This window comes from Leuciscus leuciscus, assembly GCF_965113295.1.
Source record: "Leuciscus leuciscus genome assembly, chromosome: 18".
In the NCBI taxonomy this organism is placed as follows: domain Eukaryota; kingdom Metazoa; phylum Chordata; class Actinopteri; order Cypriniformes; family Leuciscidae; genus Leuciscus; species Leuciscus leuciscus.
In genome coordinates, this window is record NC_138742.1 from 16,092,662 (window position 1) to 16,110,504 (window position 17,843).

Below are 17,843 nucleotides of genomic sequence, written 5' to 3' on the forward strand. Positions count from 1 at the left end.
GCCACTCAGGGGCAGGTTTGGGGGTGGGGGGGAGAGAGTGATTGTGGGAGGGGGTCTCCTTCCCCTTCCTGCAAATCACATGGCTCCAGACTTGAGTCTGAGCCTTGCAGAAACCTCAGATTTGGTCAATCTGGGCACAGCTCTCGTTGAGCATATGCGTTCAGGTCACTGAGTGCACGGACTGTAAGTCACTGAGGGTGGGGGGCTCTAGGCAGGATTAAGTAGCTTATATCCTGTTCACTGATTATTGATATGTACAAAGAGCCTGACGACTGAATGAATCCTGAAGATATCTCGGCATGTTGTGATACGATGGACTGTTTTCCACCTATCTTTTTAAAGTCTTTAATTAAGTTGGCTTGAGAAAGCCAACATATTGAAATCCTATTTAAACTTATTATTATTCTTCTGTGGAAACTATTGACTCAAACTCGCCCTAGAGCTTTAACTCTACATACTCCAAACTCGGCTCAGACACTCAAACTGATCTGAAGTTTTATGCTATATCTTTTCAGACTGATCGGACTTACGGTTTTCCTACAAATGACGATCAAAACTCGGAAAAAGTCCCATTGACTTAACATTGGGCATTCTAAAAAAATTCAAACTCACCAACCGACAAAAATTCAAATCTAAATCCCTTGAAAACTAAATCAAACTGCCATTCTATATATATTAGCCAATGAAACTCATTTAAACTAATAAACTCTAATTTCATACACTTATAAACTAATTAACTTAAATTGAATAACTAATTAACTAATAAACTCATGAATTCATAGACTTATGAACTCTTAAACTCATAAATTAATAAACTCTGAACTCTAAACTCATTTAAACTTATAAACTCTAAACTCAAAAACTTGTACACTTATAAACTCATCAATTTATACACTTATAAACTCTAAACTCATAAACTCTGAGTGTGTGTGTGTGTGTGTGTGTGTGTGTGTGTGTATCTATCTATCTACCGCTCTGAATACCATAGCAACCACCCAGAACACCCTAGCAACCACCTAGCAACCACCCAGAACACCCTAGCAACCACCCAAAATATCCTAGCAACCACCCAAAACACCCTAGCAACCGCCTAGCAACCACCTTAAAAGACCATAGCAACCACCCAAAACACCCTAGCAACCACCCAAAACACCCTAGCAACCGCCTAGCAACCACCCAAAATACCCTAGCAACCACCCAAAATACCCTAGCAACACCATAGCAACCACACAAAACATCCTAGTAACCACCCAAAACACCCTAGCAACCGCCTAGCAACCACCCAAAAGACCCTAGCAACCACCCAAAATACCCTAGCAACACCATAGCAACCACACAAAACATCCTAGTAACCACCCATAACACCCTAGCAACCGCCTAGCAACCACCCAGAACACCCTAGCAACCACCCAAAATATCCTAGCAACCGCCTAGCAACCACCCAGAATACCCTAGCAACCACCCAAAACACCCTAGCAACCACCCAAAACACCCTAGCAACCGCCTAGCAACCACCCAAAAGACCCTAGCAACCACCCAGAATACCATAGCAACCACCCAAAATACCCTAGCAACCGCCTAGCAACCACCCAAAAGACCCTAGCAACCACCCAAAATAGCCTAGCAACCACCCAGAATACCCTAGCAACCACCCAAAATACCCTAGCAACCGCCTAGCAACCACCCAGAATACCATAGCAACCACCCAAAATACCCTAGCAACCGCCTAGCAACCACCCAAAAGACCCTAGCAACCACCCAAAATAGCCTAGCAACCACCCAAAACACCCTAGCAACCACCCAGAAAACCCTAGCAACCGCCTAGCAACCACCCAAAAGACCCTAGCAACCACCCAAATTATCCTAGCAACCGCCTAGCAACCACCCAGAATACCCTAACAACCACCCAAAACACCCTAGCAACCACCCAGAACACCCTAGCAACCGCCTAGCAACCACCCAAAATACCCTAGCAACCACCCAAAAGACCCTAGCAACCACCCAGGACACCCTAGCAACCACCCAGAACACCCTAGCAACCTCCCAAAATACCCTAGCAACACCATAGCAACATCCTAGCAACCGCCTAGCAAAAAACGTTCTGGTCCAAACTTTCTCAAGCCAACTTAAAGTTTGTCTCGACGAACTTTCGCATCTAGTTAACAATTACTATGTTTACTGCAAGACAAGTGTTATTATGTTTACTTATAACATTACATTTAATGTTATACTATTAAAATATAAAATTGCTTCCATATTATATTATTTTATCATCTTTGTATTATTACATTTATAGGTATCACAGGAATAAATTGCATTTTAAACTTTTTAAATTGTATTTTTTTGTTGTTGTTTAAAAAAAAAAATGTGTTCACTTTTTTATCAACTAAATGAAGCTTTGGTCAGTTTTCTTTCAAAAACATCCCAAAAAACAACAACTTTTGAACAGTCGCGTATTGTTGAATGCATCGGATCACTGTGTTTGATCAGTCAGCTTGTCAGTTTTCTTGTTTGCTTGTCTTGGTAAACACCAAAGATGCTTGAGTGTTAGAGAGCAGGTTCTAATTTCACCCTGTCCTTATTCAAGGCACCAATCCAGAATTGTAACCTTATAAAAACACAGGGCTAGGGCAAGTTCTAGGATTACAGTTTGGGTTTAATGTACTTTTTTTCGGGCAGGTACAACTCCATGATGTTACTTTACTGATTTACCAAAGGGATCTACCTGGCTTCAGAAGATATCTGAGAGGAACAAGTTGTTAAGAGCCCAGTATTAATTCTACAAGAGTCTTAGCACACATTTTTGCACTTTACGTATTGTTGCAAATGTAAATTGTGAGAAATGGAACGAGTAATGGAAATATCACGTTTTATGCCTTTCTCCTGTGAAAACAAATTACACAAAAGGACAATAATTAGTTGAATCATTCGAATTTACTCGTGAAAGCCAATGATTTCTATGATTACTTCTACCTTACAAGAGTGACTGTAATCATTTTTTCAACCAGCTTTTGCTGACTTAATTTCAATATTAAGTCATTTTAGAGAGCGCCCGCATCTCGATTCGTGTTAAATCAAGATAGAGCTTCATTAACTGTCATTTTTATCTCTCAGCTTTGACCTCTGAGGAATGCTTAGTCGACAGGACAAACAAGGGCCACTGTCTACAGTAAGGAAGTGGCGTTAAAGTTTCAGTAACACATAAAAGCTTGAATTTGCAATGGACCGATAAAGTGTTGTTACATATTAAAAAAAAGCTAATTATGTTGCTATTAATGATACAGAATTTAAAAAGCTTCTCTTATTCCATAAAAGCATATTTTGGTGTCTTCTTATCTTCTTTATTTCCTTCTGTAAAAAATATTTGTTTGAAATGGTTTGATATTGAACCCAAGGGCTCTTTGGTGATCCCATGCCTTCCATTTGTTACGGCCGACTCGTGGCCGCAACAATATAGGGAAATCAAAACAAATGATCGATATAATGAATAAGGTGTATTACATAATTCTAAGGGTTTCACAAAGTGCAATAATACATTTTATGCCATCTGAAATGTCCCAAAATGCCGACAGACGCTAGATCCCGTTTTAGCGAGGAAACAAGAGGCCAGCCGTAGATGATGTCACCTCTCCGTACGCCACCCCCCAAGCCCCCACGCCCCCCCATGCACGGAACCATAACACGTATATCTCCACCTCCTAATTTGAATCAGGTGTCCCTCATCTCCGCTGCCACCTACAAAACCAAGAGAAATACATAACCCAAAAATACAAAGAAAACAAAACACACCCACACCCATAACACATTGCAGAATTGCAAAAACACTTTTTCAAAAGCAGAACATGTTTTGGAACTCTCCGGCTTACACTTATTTTAGTCACATATCTGACATCTGCACAACTTCCACATTTCTGTAAACAGTTCTTGTTTATGTCTTGGTTTTGTGGTATAGAATTGGTCCCGTTTGGGAATAGAATAGATTTCCAACATAGGAGTTTTGGGCACTCAGGCTGGTAAAAAGTCTGTGGCTCTTTTATCACTTACATTTACCATTCTCTATCTCTGTTCGCTTGATTGAAAGATAAAAAAAAATGATAGAAATAAGGGCGTACAACTTCTGTTTCTGTTTGAAAACATGCATTACAATATGTTGCCTCGACTAATAAACAAATGTGCAGCATTCATGGAAATTATTAATTGCAGTAAATGCAGCTGCACGTTTTTTGGACATAATTAGTTGCATCATTAAATTAGCACCTAAATGGGTTGTGTTGGCATTATACAGGGAAATTAGGGCGGGTCAAAAGTCATTCAACTTTCATAGTTCAGAAATTATGCATCTTTTTTTTCACACAGCTGCCAATGACAGTTTTACAATGATGCCTTGGCCAACTATGTTTCAAATCATGACATGAAATGTTGTCAAAGTTGTTATCTAATCTAAAATGATTTAATATTTAATTACTTGATTAACGAAAAGATTTTAGTAATGCCATACTTCATAACCTAAAGGAATTCTCATGCTGGAATCAAAACACACTTGCATTAATTTGAGTAATTAAAACAAAGTATTCAGCACTCAATTTATTTGTATATTATTCAAAGCAACTTTGATATAATTTAATTAATAATTTGATTGGGCTTCATTTTAGGCCTATTTTAGCACAGAGGTTACTCGAGTTGTGAACTAATAATACAAACAGATACATTGAGAAATGACAAATAGCGTTCATTAATCCTCTTCGTCATCATCCTCATCCTCATCATCACAACTACAGTGATGAGGAGGATCAGTAGGAAAATGGGTGGATTAGGTGTGATGCTATTTGAAAACAAATATTACAAATTGAATCGCATCACTCATTTTCTTTGCTATTCCCTCATTATTAAATTAGCATTCCGACACTGTAATTTAGATTTAATAGGACTACATCTTCTGAATACTGATTTGCGACAAAACCAGCACTGGAATGTTTTCGGTGTGGAGTGTGCAGAACAGAAGAATGCTTCAGCTACTCCCACTTCCTGGTGATCCAATCCGAAACGACCCGCTGTTTCAAGGCGCCCCTTCGAGTCCGTCCAAAGCAAAACAATACACGGAAAAACAAAAAAATCGTCAATTATCGACTATTTTCGCTTCTTATCTTCTTAAATTATACATCTGAGCGAATTGGTCGTGTCTTTTTTTAAAAGGCTATTTTGGATCTACCCCAGTTACGGGGTTGTTTATCTGTAGTAAGGGGAACTTGAAACCGTCCTTGCCCCATGTCCTCGGTTGTTTTTCTTCTTTCGCCTGGATTCTCCATGTTGTTGGAGAAAAAGTGAGGGCTTTACCTAGACCAGAGGGGGCTATGGATGAATATACGAGTGATAAAGTAACCGAGACGCGAATCCTAGAAAATAGCAGATAAGATAAAACAAAAACAAAGTGGCATGCCCCTCCCATATGGAAGAGAATAGAAGGCGGGAATAAATAAATATCAAAATAATTTGTCGCCGTAGGTTTGAGATATTTTTGTGCGAACTGAAATTATTCATTTCAAGCCTCGCTAGCTTTTAATGCCACTAAATGCGGACCGACTGTTTGTCGCTGGAAAAGGTTGGTTGGACGTTAAGGGCTGTGCGTTTGTTAGATGGAAAGTTCTATCATCACTCAAGTGCAGAGAGAGGATTCTCGGTTGTCTTCGAAAACAGGTAGGCAATGCGCTGTCACATACTAAATGGTGATGTTTCCGCGCTGTCATTTCTAACGATCACATATTGGCCATTTTCGCGTCACACTGTTCGATGTGCGATTCGAGCATGTTCGATGCTCGCACTGTGTGACAGTTATTTGTCATATTGAGCTGATTGACATGTCACAGTCGCGAGCGGAATTCGTTAAGTTCCGACCGTTGAAACTTAACGAATTCCGCTCCGAACAGCGAAATGTAAATAAGATAAATATCGCATTTCAGGATATATATACACATAAGCGCTTTGTCTTTCATTGTAGCGTACTTAAGATAAATATCAGCGTAACTTAATTATATTATTATTTACATGTTTTTCTGTTGCATTCAGGCATTGCTGAATGTTTAACGTTACCTAATAATATGATCAGGTTTTTTTAAAAGATTTTAGGCGACCTGCAGAAATCTGACGTTTTTCTCGCTGATTTAAAAAAAATTGTATTCGGTAATTGATGTATATTAATAAATTATTATTTTCTATTTGTTTATTTCGATTTTAATTTATTTACACAATAGAATCTGGTGTTTTTAAAGCAAACATGTAACCAATGATTCACGTTAAGACACTGTTGTTTCCTCTTCTGTGGACGTCGTTTCATCGCTTGGTTAATGGATAATTTGAGTGACATGTTGTTTTAACGTTATGCGGATTGTGTTTCAAAAACATTTTCTGTTTAATCGACTTACCTACACTCGCGTATCTCACGCTCTTTCTGAAGTAAAACTGTACAAAATATCGAGTTGAAATGTGAAAAACATCGGCCTAATGGAGAGCGCAAGGTGCCGCGCTGGAATGCACAACACACCCCTCACAGCAGCACACGCCCTCCATCTGCCGCGCGACGCTACCATTACACACACACACACACACACACACACACACACACGTTCAAACATTAACGGTTAATGAAGGCCTTATCTAGATGTTTAACGAGGAAAGGCCACAGTGTTATGCGGAAAATAACCATTATGCGGAGAGTAACCATTTTGTAACCCCTTACTTACTACCTGGCTGGTCAGTCTATCTCCTCGCGGTGTTTTGACCAGTGTTTTTCTCATGTCTCGTCAATATGCGCAGAGCTGTGCGCTTATTTTAGATCTGACGCAAATACGATATCAACAGTATGACCATACTTAACTGATGTCAATTAGGCTGTTATTACAGATGTTTACGATCTGTACTAGTGAATTACGAGCTGCCATAATGTTGGGAAAATAGCCAAGCCAAGTCTGCACAAATTCCTTGAAGACCCCTTGAACTCAGTTTGTACTTGATGGCATCAAGTGTCCAGTGTGACCTTCTTTTTGTGGCCATAATAGCAAAGGCTCAGGAATTATGGTGCTCAGGATGTGAACAGATGCATTAGTGCAAATGTAAGACACATTAATATAAAAAGGTTAAATCAATTTACAAATTTAGTTTAAAACATGTGTGCCATTTCATTTCTAAGGCATAATCTTTGTATTAATGATAGTTTCATTAAAAAAATAAATAAAATTATAACATTTTGTGCAAATATTTTGATTCAATAACTCTGAAACGGTCAAGTGGTGTAACCATGTAAAAAGCACTACATTCTGTCTTTTCACCTTGCATATGAGTGTACTCAACTTCAAAAACATTTTCAAAGATATTTTTTCAAGGCAAAAATATAAATGTATGAGTCATGTTGAATATCAAAAAAGTGCTTAAAATGTGTCTTAGTTATGTTTTTAACAAATGAAATGGCTGCAATTCACAGTCTAAAGGGGGCCTGTGTTGTATGACATGACAACAAAATGGCTTCTCACTATCTGTTAGAAGTTTTTCAAATATTAATAATATTATTTTGGAGAAATAATAATAAATATGTATGCCTAATTTTAAGAATTTAATCTTTTTAAAGAGACTATTTTCTTTTTTTACGATCTTTAGAGTTACACTACCTAGACGTTTTTTTTTGGTTTTGTTTTTTACCTTAACCCCCACAATAAAATATCAAAATTCATTTTAATTCAGAAATTGAAAACATGAAAATATCATAGAAGCTATGTATTCAAGCTATTTTTATTTTTTATTTTTTTGAATAACAGAATAGATCTGTTCTACGTCATCATTGACCCCCTCAAACAGATGGCCTACCAAATGCAAAGAATAATTGTGATGTTTATGTAAAGTTGTGTATATATATATTTGCTATATTACCTTGTGAAATTAGATTAATTGACTTTGTTGAATATATTGCATTAATAGTATTCAAATCAAGCAAGAACTCTGGTTTAGAAATGTGTAATGTAGTAGACCATTATGTCTTAGCTTGTCATTAGCTGAGTATCCATCATGGTTTAGTTGTACATCATAACCGAGTGAAAATACAATCCATGTTCATAGGCAATGAAAATCAATACTTAGCTGAAATATAATGGTCAGACAATATGGATGTTTTTCAACAACCAATACTGAGGCTGATATCTAGAAATCAGGGTGACAGACTGGCGATGTAATGCCAAATATAGGCTACGTACGTAATTCAATTTAATTATAACAAATTGTACTATCCAAAGACAGATATTCTCAAAATGACCAAATCTTTTATTAACCTCATTGAAAATGCGGTCTGTCACTATATACTGTATGTGCTCTAAGAGCTCAGTGAATTCTTACTTTGAGCATTTTTATTATTTTTAATCAGGAAAACCATTTTGATATTTAAGTGCATTAGAAATGTGTTCAGTTTAGGCCAGTGCTCAGGCAACAATCTGAATGCCTGAAAAATCGCTTCCATATGTATTGGTAATGCGTTATGTCTAAAAACGATTTGTTGCAGACCAAATCTAAGACATTTTGTCTAGGAAAACATTGCTGCTGTTATACCAGTGTTAGATACATGCAACACAACTGAGAGAAAAAAAACGAATTTAGCTGGTCCAATTATAAATATCAAGAACATGTTATTGTTTTCTTAACAGATTCCTTGGACTCCAGTTACACACAATCCCTTGAAACTCAAATCCGTGCTTGCCATTTAATTCGCCATGTAGATTTTTATTATCTAGGAAAATAGATGACAATTCACTGAGGATGAAATTAGGAACTGCTAGATTTATAGCCGTTTTCTTTTGTACATCTGCCTTTTGGGAAATTGATTTAAAAAAAATTTTTAAATGCACTCTCATTTGATCAGATCTGAGCAGAAGTGTAATAGCTAGAAACACTGACCACTTAAAAGCTTCTAACAGAACCTTTGACGGTCCTTAACAAAACACTCCTTCCACTCTCCGCTCACAAAGCTTGTCAATATCGCTTGATCCTCATGTGACAAATGTTTTCAAGAAAGTGCATTTGAATTCATGGATACATTTTCCTTGCACTCCATTTCCTGAGTCCTTTTGTTAAGCAGGGCGTTATCAGAGAGTGTACAGATGGGCAAATACAGCACAGAGTAAATGATGACGAAGGAGGCCATTTTCTCTCATCCTCCCTCTGCTGTGCATGCTGCTCGTATGTTACATAAGATGATTCCTATGGCTACATAAGTCCCCATAGGGAACAAGAGGGAGAAGAAGCGCCTGGGATCAGCCCCTGCTCATGTTATGGTCAATTCCTTCAGCTGAGGAAAAAAAAAGAAAGAAAAGATTACCAGTACTGAAGTTACATCACCATAGGAATAAAAACAGATTCTAATCACTGCATCGCGTACTTTCATGTTGCAAGAGCATTTATGGCCATTTTTTCATTTTTGCTTCTTGGGAATCTCAACAGGCATGTCTGAACAAAATCATGTTCCTCTTACATGCACATATTTGCGAGCAAAAATATGCAGAAATATGAAAATATGCAAGGAGCCCCTCTGTAATGCACAACCAAGCTCGCTACAGATGTTGCGTTACAAAACATAGGTGTTATTTCTGTGGATAGGAGTTAAGTCTGTGGCGTATGCACTTTTCTGCCAGGCTCTTCTGTGATGAAATGGCAGGAGTGGCGCGTGTGTGTGTGTGTATGTTTTGCTCTAAAGGTACAGCAGAAATGTGTGGGCTTTCCCGCCCTCTGAGATTATATAACATATACCAGCCGTGGCCAGCAGTCTCATTTAAAACAGATTTTCTGTTTCTGTGCAACGTGTGCCATCTCTGGAGAGGGGCGGCTGAGCATTTGGTCATTTTGATGTTGATAGGCGCCACATTTACTGACCAAAACATACATTTCATTCCAGTCCTCTGAATTATTTAAAAGATCCGTCAAGCCTCAGTGGCGCATTCGATGCAAATGTTTCTAGCTGATTGGCGAATATGAATTCAAGTTTTGTTTGTCATCTATTGGAGACTAAAGTGGTTAATTGAAAATATTTATTAACATTTACTAATGTACTCTGAGTGGGGTTTGATAGCACTTAATGGGATTCAAGTGGGATTGTTTTATAAACCACGCAACATGAGCCTTTTTATGCTATGTTTATGCACAACAATTATCAGCAGGACTAATATATGTAAATTATGCATTTAAAAAGGGTTTTATTGTTTTCAAACAGATCAGGTGAATAAAAACTCGCCTCAGAAACCTGGAAGTCGGAATATCTTCAAAAAGCTCATCTGTTGCCTTCGAGCTCAAGATGCCCAGCTGCCAACGACACCTTCCCATGATGCCTTGCTAGCGCCCGAGGACAATGGGACCATTGCCAAAGTATTATATCAATCATTAATCAACACTTTTTGTTAGTTTATATACTTGACACATAAAACAAATTAAGATAAGATTAAGCAGATTTGTAATATGTTTCACTTTACATTGGTAAATTGTAGGTGCCTGTTTTTTAAATAAATATTATATAATTTTTATATGTAAATTGTTAAATTAATACCAATTCATATTTAATGAAATCATATTTCATCACATATATTTGGGTAGAGTAATACAAAATATTAAATATAAAAACATTATCATCTGGATGTGTAAAATTATATTTACTTTACATTCAAGTATAACAAGTAGTCCCTTTATTTATTTTTTTGTGAGTCAAATATACATTTTTCTTGGTGTTGTTGACCCTCTGTGTGTTCTGGTCTCACCTGTAGATACCAGGAGAGCGTCTGCTGCCAGAAGTGACCTCTCAGGACCAGGGGAAGATCTGTGTGGTCATAGATCTGGATGAAACACTGGTGCATAGCTCTTTTAAGGTACACCCTGTAACTCTGATTAATATTGTAAATTTGACGATTTAAGGAAATACTGTGTAACTGAATATTTCAGAATAGATAACTATAACATGTGCATGTAAACAACAGGGTTAATAACAGTTTCTCACCCCAGCAATGTTCTTAACCATATCCACATTGTGTTTTTGTAGCCAATAAGCAATGCCGATTTCATTGTGCCTGTGGAGATTGAGGGGACCACACACCAGGTGAGATCTGATAAATGTTTGTGTATGTGAGAAACACCCTGCCAGTGCGCATTGACTTGAAGTGTGCAGGACATCTGCTTGAGGAAACAGTGGAGATGTTGTTCTATAGTCAAAAGTGAATGATGAGCACCATCTGCTGGACTGATGTGAGAACAACACTTCAGCAGTGGAGGAGGATTGCGACGTCATGTTGTGTACAACCACAAGAGACAATATTTGCCCATTGGAAAATTTTTTTTTATATATATATATATATATATATATATATATATATATATATATATTTGCCCATTGATTTTTTTTGTTTTACTCCCAAAACCGTGATTTAAAAAAAGCAGTGTTAGAATACTTCTTTTTTTTTTTTATAAGTGGAGATTGAACTCGCATTAAAATATTCCTAAATCTTTGTTGTTCCCACCCACTTTTCTTGGAAAATCTGCATTTGGCCTCTGCCTGGTTCAAGTAATCCAGGATAGGTTAGTTCCCACTAGTACGGCCTATTCTTGATTACTTGTTTCAGGAGGAGGCTACGAGCAACAGTACTCAACGCACCTTAGTGCACAACACAACATTTTGTGATTTGTTCTATTAAAAAAAACTATATTTGACTCTGAAGTCTCTACTCTTTAAGTGGTGCGTTAAAATACATTTGTCTCATATACAACAAACTCATCTGTGTTTTAGGTGTATGTGTTGAAGAGGCCATACGTGGATGAGTTCCTCCAGAGGATGGGAGAACTGTTTGAATGTGTTCTGTTCACTGCTAGCCTTGCTAAGGTATCAAAACATGAATCACATCTCACGTTTCTTTAGGAAAATGGTTGAAATTCCTTACTAGATGCTGGTTAGTTAGTGTTATAGAGTTATGCCCTTGTAGTGTCAGATTGATTTTCTTCTCCAGTATCAAGTTTTCCTTAACCCATCCCTCCTTCTCCCCGTTCATGGCTCTGGTAGTATGCAGACCCCGTGACCGACCTGCTGGATCATTGTGGCGTGTTCCGGACGCGGCTGTTCCGTGAATCTTGTGTGTTCTATCAAGGCTGCTATGTTAAAGACCTGAGTCGCCTCGGCCGTGAGCTCCACAAAACCCTGATCCTGGACAACTCCCCTGCCTCATACATCTTCCACCCTGAAAATGCTGTAGGTTTCACTGTCCTGCTGTGTAGATTCTCCCTCTTGCTATTTAACACTTGTTTATTTTGCTGTATTTGACATATGCAGTAGAGTCCAAAAGTCTATAGATAGATAGATAGAGATATTGATATATATAGATAGAAATGATATATATATATATATGGTAATACTTTTATTTAACAAGGATGCATTAAATTGTTCAAAAAAAGGTACAGTAAAGACAGTTACAAAAGATTTCTATTTCAATTAAATGCTTTTCTTTAAACTTTGTTTTGTTATGGCTGAAAGTGGAGCTTTCCAAAAAAAAGAATCTCAACCATTTTGGGTGCGTAGATCCGTGGAAATATCAATGCTTTCAAATAAATAAATAAATAAGATCCACACTCACTTGTGTCTTCTTAACAAATTATTCATTTTTTTTTATTATGCAACAAAGCACATATGGATTATTCAAACGTTTCGGCAATTAGCCTTCTGATGAAACATTTGAATAATTCATATGTGCTTTGTTGCATAATATATATTTTTTTTAGCATTTGTTAAGTCACATGCGAGTGCAGATCATTTGTTTTTTCATTTGAAAATGGAACTTTGCCATCACAGGAAAACAATAAAAAAAAAATGTAAATGTAAAAATATATTAAAATAGAAATCAGTTTGATTTAAATTGATCAGAAATCATTTGAAATTGTAATAGTAGTACTGTTTGACAGTATTTTGGTCAAATAAATGCAAAAACAACAACAAACCTTTATATATATCTTTTTTAAGTACAAAATATATGTCCTTTATATATATTATCAAACATGTATGTTAACAAATGTTCAAAAGTTTTGAAATTATATTCAGAATGCCTTTTTATCAAAATGATAAAACAGATTTTCAATGCTGTCTTAGTCTTTTGGACCCTGCTGTATATGTAACAAAATATTGTTGTTTCACCCTCTGAAATATGTACATATAATAAGCCCAAAATGATTATATTACTATTAACCCAGTAAGCTACTGGCGTATAATAACCTGTGTGTGCCTTTAACAGGTTCCTGTCCTCTCCTGGTTTGATGATTCAGAGGACACTGAGCTGCTTCACCTCATCCCAGTATTTGAAGAGTTAAGTCAGGCTGATGATGTCTACAGCAGACTCGAACAACTCAGGGGTCCATAATCCCTACACCGCCAGACCAGGGCGAACCTCCATGTGTAGCACTGACTGCCAATCACACAAGCGGCTCATATGACAGTAGACTCCGCCTTCTGACCTGAAAACAAACACCAAAGCTCATAATTCTGCTCAGCACAAAGTGTATGCGGTTTTGCTACATGGTTTGAGGGACCTTAAACAGTTAGTGATGATAAATATCGGGGTCAGAGGCCAGCTTTGTCTCAGTCATTGAGCTTGCCTTTTGCAATAACAATTTACAGATTTTATATTCCTTTTTTACTTTTCTATTTTTTTTTGTTATTCGTTTATTTTTTATGTTTATGATGACATCCTTTGGGAGATTAAACAGATTGCAGGGTCTAATTAAGTCATCAGTAATCCGCAACAGTGAAGCTGAAGCACAAGTTTCAGGCCAGTCTCTCTATGCAAGTTCTACCTGAACTCGTCTTCACACTTTTTTTAATCTTCACCATTCATATTCACTTTAAAGGAAAACAAGTGTTGCTAATGTATTCCAGAGAAATGGCAGGAAAAATGGAATACACATTGTTTTATCCAACATGCTATGCATAGTTTTTCCATAAATGCAAATGTGACACCAAGCACCCAGACATCTTTGTTGTCTTATTACTTTAGGCCTTGTTTAAACTGCACAGTTTTCTACTGTCACTGAGATGCGTTAACATGGCATTAAAATACCTGTTTTTAACACTGTTTCACGTGAATTACAACTACATACCTTCCTGTATTCATCTTAAAGTGACCTTATCTATCTGCTTCAAGTGTACTTGATGGGGTTTTATTATATGTGAGGAGCAGAATTAACACCACAGAATGAACCAAAGAGATTTATCTTGTTCAGTTACTGTCCTTCTCTCTGCTGTATTTATGCAGACAATTACTTGTGCTGTCGTTTATGTGTATATTTGGTTGAACTTGAAAATCTTTGTATGATACATCTTTGAACTTGAAAATGTCCATCTTTGTATGATCTGTTGATGCAGACCAGATGCTCCACCCTCTGTGCTTCATCTTATTTAAACATGATCATGTTTATATTATAATTTGTTTTTACTGTAGCACAAATATTCAAAATGGCCATGATTTTTATAAACACAGCCCAAGTGTTCGAAGGGCAGATTATTGCCTTTTGGTTAAAATTTTGCCCTGATAAGGACTGTGTTGTCACATTTTTGACTTTTATATTGCTGACAATAAAATAAAATAAAATTGTGCAACATGTAATTGTTTTTTCTCTGCATTTTCTCATTGAGCCATTGTAAGCTATTATTATTATTATTATACATTTTTCATGCAGCCGCACAGAATTCAAACATGCAAATTGCATTCAAATAATTTATAACATCGACTTTTGAATGATAAAACGAGCATTTAAATTCTTTGACCTAAAACATCTAATTTTGAAAAAAAATTAAAATAAATAGAGCATCTCAAATTTTCAAATGAAAATACATTGTTGCCGTCATCTGACAAGCAAGTTGTACGTCCTCCTTTGACCACTAGGGGCACCAGAATCCACCACACAGTTTAGGAAGATATGCGTCACATATTCTGTAATAAATATACTACAAAAAAACGTACTTAAAAAGGTTTTTATTGAGTTGAGTTTTATTGAGTGATGGCGATTGCTTAGAAAGGAGATTATGAAAACACATTTATGGCTTTTGCAGGACAGAGTGAAAACAAAAATCAGATAGCACCTTATATAAACATTTTACAGATATATTAACAACTTCATCATAAATTCTTTTGTAAACATACCAAACTAATATAAAATATTCCTGACAATTACAACAAAGTAAATAACAAAGGTTATAACGGCAGGCAAATTAGAGAACTACGATAGTAACACAAACTACTTATAAAAAGAAAACAAGAATTTTAAGTAACATGCGTATAAGATTGAGGATGACTACAAAGTTAATTTATCTCTACAAAAATTTTACACAGGCCTGGAAAGACTGTCGAATGACAAAGTATATATGCTTGGGAATGTTTTTAATTAGTCTTTTGTTGTGGTCGCTTCGTTAAAAAACAGCTATTGAGGTCAGCACAGATTGGAAAGGATTCGGGTTGTACTACTTATCTACTAACCTATGGCTTTTTGAGCAACCACTTGAAAATGGAAAGATTTTTTGCCTGTAATCCATTACACAGGATTAGCCACAGTTAAATGCATGCAATGCACCTTAACTTGAATTGCACCAAAAAATGCTTTATGCTGAAGAAATATGATGGGTTTGTGAGGGAGAAAAAAACAAAACACACGACCATTTCCCAAAGAAAACCCCTTTTGCTGAGTAATCAACCTGAAACCTGGCTCACAGGAGGGTAATTTCTAACAGCTGTGGAAAGATGCGCAAGGCAGAGTCAGCGTTACTACGTCAACATAAAGAGTAAAGAAATCATCAGCCACCTTTTCAAAAAGGAATGATTTGATGATTTTTCTCTCATGTCCAGTCAGCCAGAGCGAAACTTCTTGGGTTTAAGTTTAAGCTTTGTTAAAGTTCACTGATTGTACGCAGGGTAATCCAACAATACACAGTTCAGAATTAAGTCATGAGTCACAAGTTTCTTTAAATCATTGCAAAACACAAGTAACATACACAAAAAAAGAAAAACTAAAGTCATGGCCGGGTCAGGAGAACAAACTATCCTATAGACGCACAGCGAGACACGTACACACAAATTCAGGCACAGTACACGTTTGAACAGAACGTAAAAGGAGTAACCAATAAAAGGTGGTCTTGTCTTCCCACACTACTCAAAGAAAATAAATAAATAAACGTAAATAATAATTCACTGTGGAACACTGTAGCTCTGTCTTATATGAATCGCACTTACTGTATGTTGCTGCTACGAGGTTTTATTTTCTTTAAACACAATGAATCAAAAGTCTACGGCTGATGCAAGTTTTACACAGATGCATGTTTTTTTTCTTTTTTTTTTAATGAAATATGCATATTAAATTAATTGAAAATCACATATATTAACATTCACTTTCCAATAACTTTACACAAATGTTACCAAAGAGAGTGTGCACTGATGTTGCATGAGAACCAGAACATTCTGTGAGATTAAAAACTGGAAGACTGTCGCGATGAGCTTGGATTCGTCCTTGAAATGTAATTTAACAATATTATGAGCTGAGCGTCACTACTTTTGCTACCACTTGAAACAGAGAACACGAATGAGATGATAGAGTTGTTATAATGGGCTAAAATGACCACCACAAACACATTGTAAAAGTCCTTCTTTCCAACCATCAGGATAGAAACGTGGGTATTTCGTGTATGGAGGGTAACATGTGGCATGAGCTTTTCTCGGTCAAAAAAAATGGGTAATCCGGTTAATATCCTCCTTCGAAAAATATTTGAAGTGTCACGAGAATCGGGGTACAAAAAGGTGGGTACCTGGTTATCATTCAGTCCCTCTGAAACCACTTCAGCCTTGACTACCACACGAGGACAAGCTGTCATAGAGGGAATCGCTCAGGGACTCGGGGGTCTCGAGGACCTGGGGATGGCTTGGAGACAGGCCGTCGTCAGGTCTCTCTCTCACCAACTCCAAACCAGTGTCCCTCACCATCTCCGGGTTTGCGGGAATACGGCTTTTGCCTCTACGTGGCTGCCCGGGTTGAGGAAGACTTCTCGGGTCTCCTTCACGGCTGGCTACGGAATCACTAGCCTTGTTGCGCTGCAGGACAAAAAAAGTGAGCAACAATGAAAAGTACATGACAGAAAAGTCTTATCTTAATAATAACACTTTCATAATTTCATTAATCATAATAATACTTTATTGCAATCTGTATGATACTCTGATATTAAAATTCTGGTTGATATTTATTTTTATGGTTTGGCATACAACCAATAAACAGACTAAAATCAGTCATTTTAAATTATTTGAGTCAATTTAGGCCCAAAAACATTATAACGTACAGTATGAAAAATGGAAATTCATTTTGAGATTTGCTAGATTGTTATTATATAATTAGCATTTTTAAAGATGAACTTTCAGTGAACATTAGATGGTGGCAAAGGTAATCAAAGCAAACACACTACTGAACTTTACTATGTTATACTAAAAGAGATGCACTACTAAGCAAGTAAAATGTTTTGACGGCTAGTAAGATGTTTTTTGAAAGAAATTAATACTTTTATTCAGTAAGGATACACTAAATTGGTCAAACGTGACATTAAAGACATTATAATGTTACAAAAGATTATTTTGAACTTTAGAATCGAAAGAATTCTGAAAAATTGGATCACAGTTTTCACAAAAATATTAAGCAACACAACTGTTTTTCACCATGATAAGAAATGTTTCCTGAGCAACAAATTAGAATATTAGAATGATTTCTGAAGGACCATGTTGTGACACTGAACACTGGAGTGATGATGCTGATTCAGCTTT

The 17,843-nt window shown here is 36.7% G+C and overlaps 2 protein-coding genes across 5 annotated transcripts in view; one reads left to right on the top strand and one right to left on the bottom strand.

Moving 5' to 3' along the window:
- The first annotated feature begins 5,081 nt into the window (after positions 1-5,081).
- ctdsp2 (CTD (carboxy-terminal domain, RNA polymerase II, polypeptide A) small phosphatase 2) lies at positions 5,082-14,654 on the top strand. The gene is made up of 7 exons (XM_082144559.1): positions 5,082-5,694; positions 10,241-10,392; positions 10,785-10,886; positions 11,057-11,113; positions 11,798-11,890; positions 12,068-12,253; positions 13,287-14,654. Exons 1-7 carry the CDS (start codon positions 5,634-5,636, stop codon positions 13,410-13,412), a joined length of 777 nt encoding a protein of 258 aa, XP_082000685.1. The 5' UTR covers positions 5,082-5,633; the 3' UTR covers positions 13,413-14,654.
- Positions 14,655-15,008: 354 nt separating this feature from the next.
- The window catches only part of nckap5l (NCK-associated protein 5-like), a 30,000-nt gene continuing 27,165 nt past the window's right edge, over positions 15,009-17,843 (bottom strand). For all 4 annotated transcript variants that reach the window (XM_082144552.1, XM_082144549.1, XM_082144550.1 and 1 more), the window contains exon 12: positions 15,009-17,126. In XM_082144552.1, the coding sequence (XP_082000678.1) occupies positions 16,875-17,126 (252 nt within the window). In that variant the 3' untranslated portion in view covers positions 15,009-16,874. The remainder of the gene's footprint in view (positions 17,127-17,843) is intronic.

Coding starts and splice junctions, on each gene's coding strand:
- ctdsp2 (XM_082144559.1), top strand. CDS start 5,634: ATGGAAAGTTCTATCATCACTCAAGTGCAGAGAGAGGATTCTCGGTTG. Junction 10,887..11,056: donor TGGTGCATAGCTCTTTTAAG/GTACACCCTGTA, acceptor GTGTTTTTGTAG/CCAATAAGCAATGCCGATTT. Junction 11,891..12,067: donor TCACTGCTAGCCTTGCTAAG/GTATCAAAACAT, acceptor TGGCTCTGGTAG/TATGCAGACCCCGTGACCGA.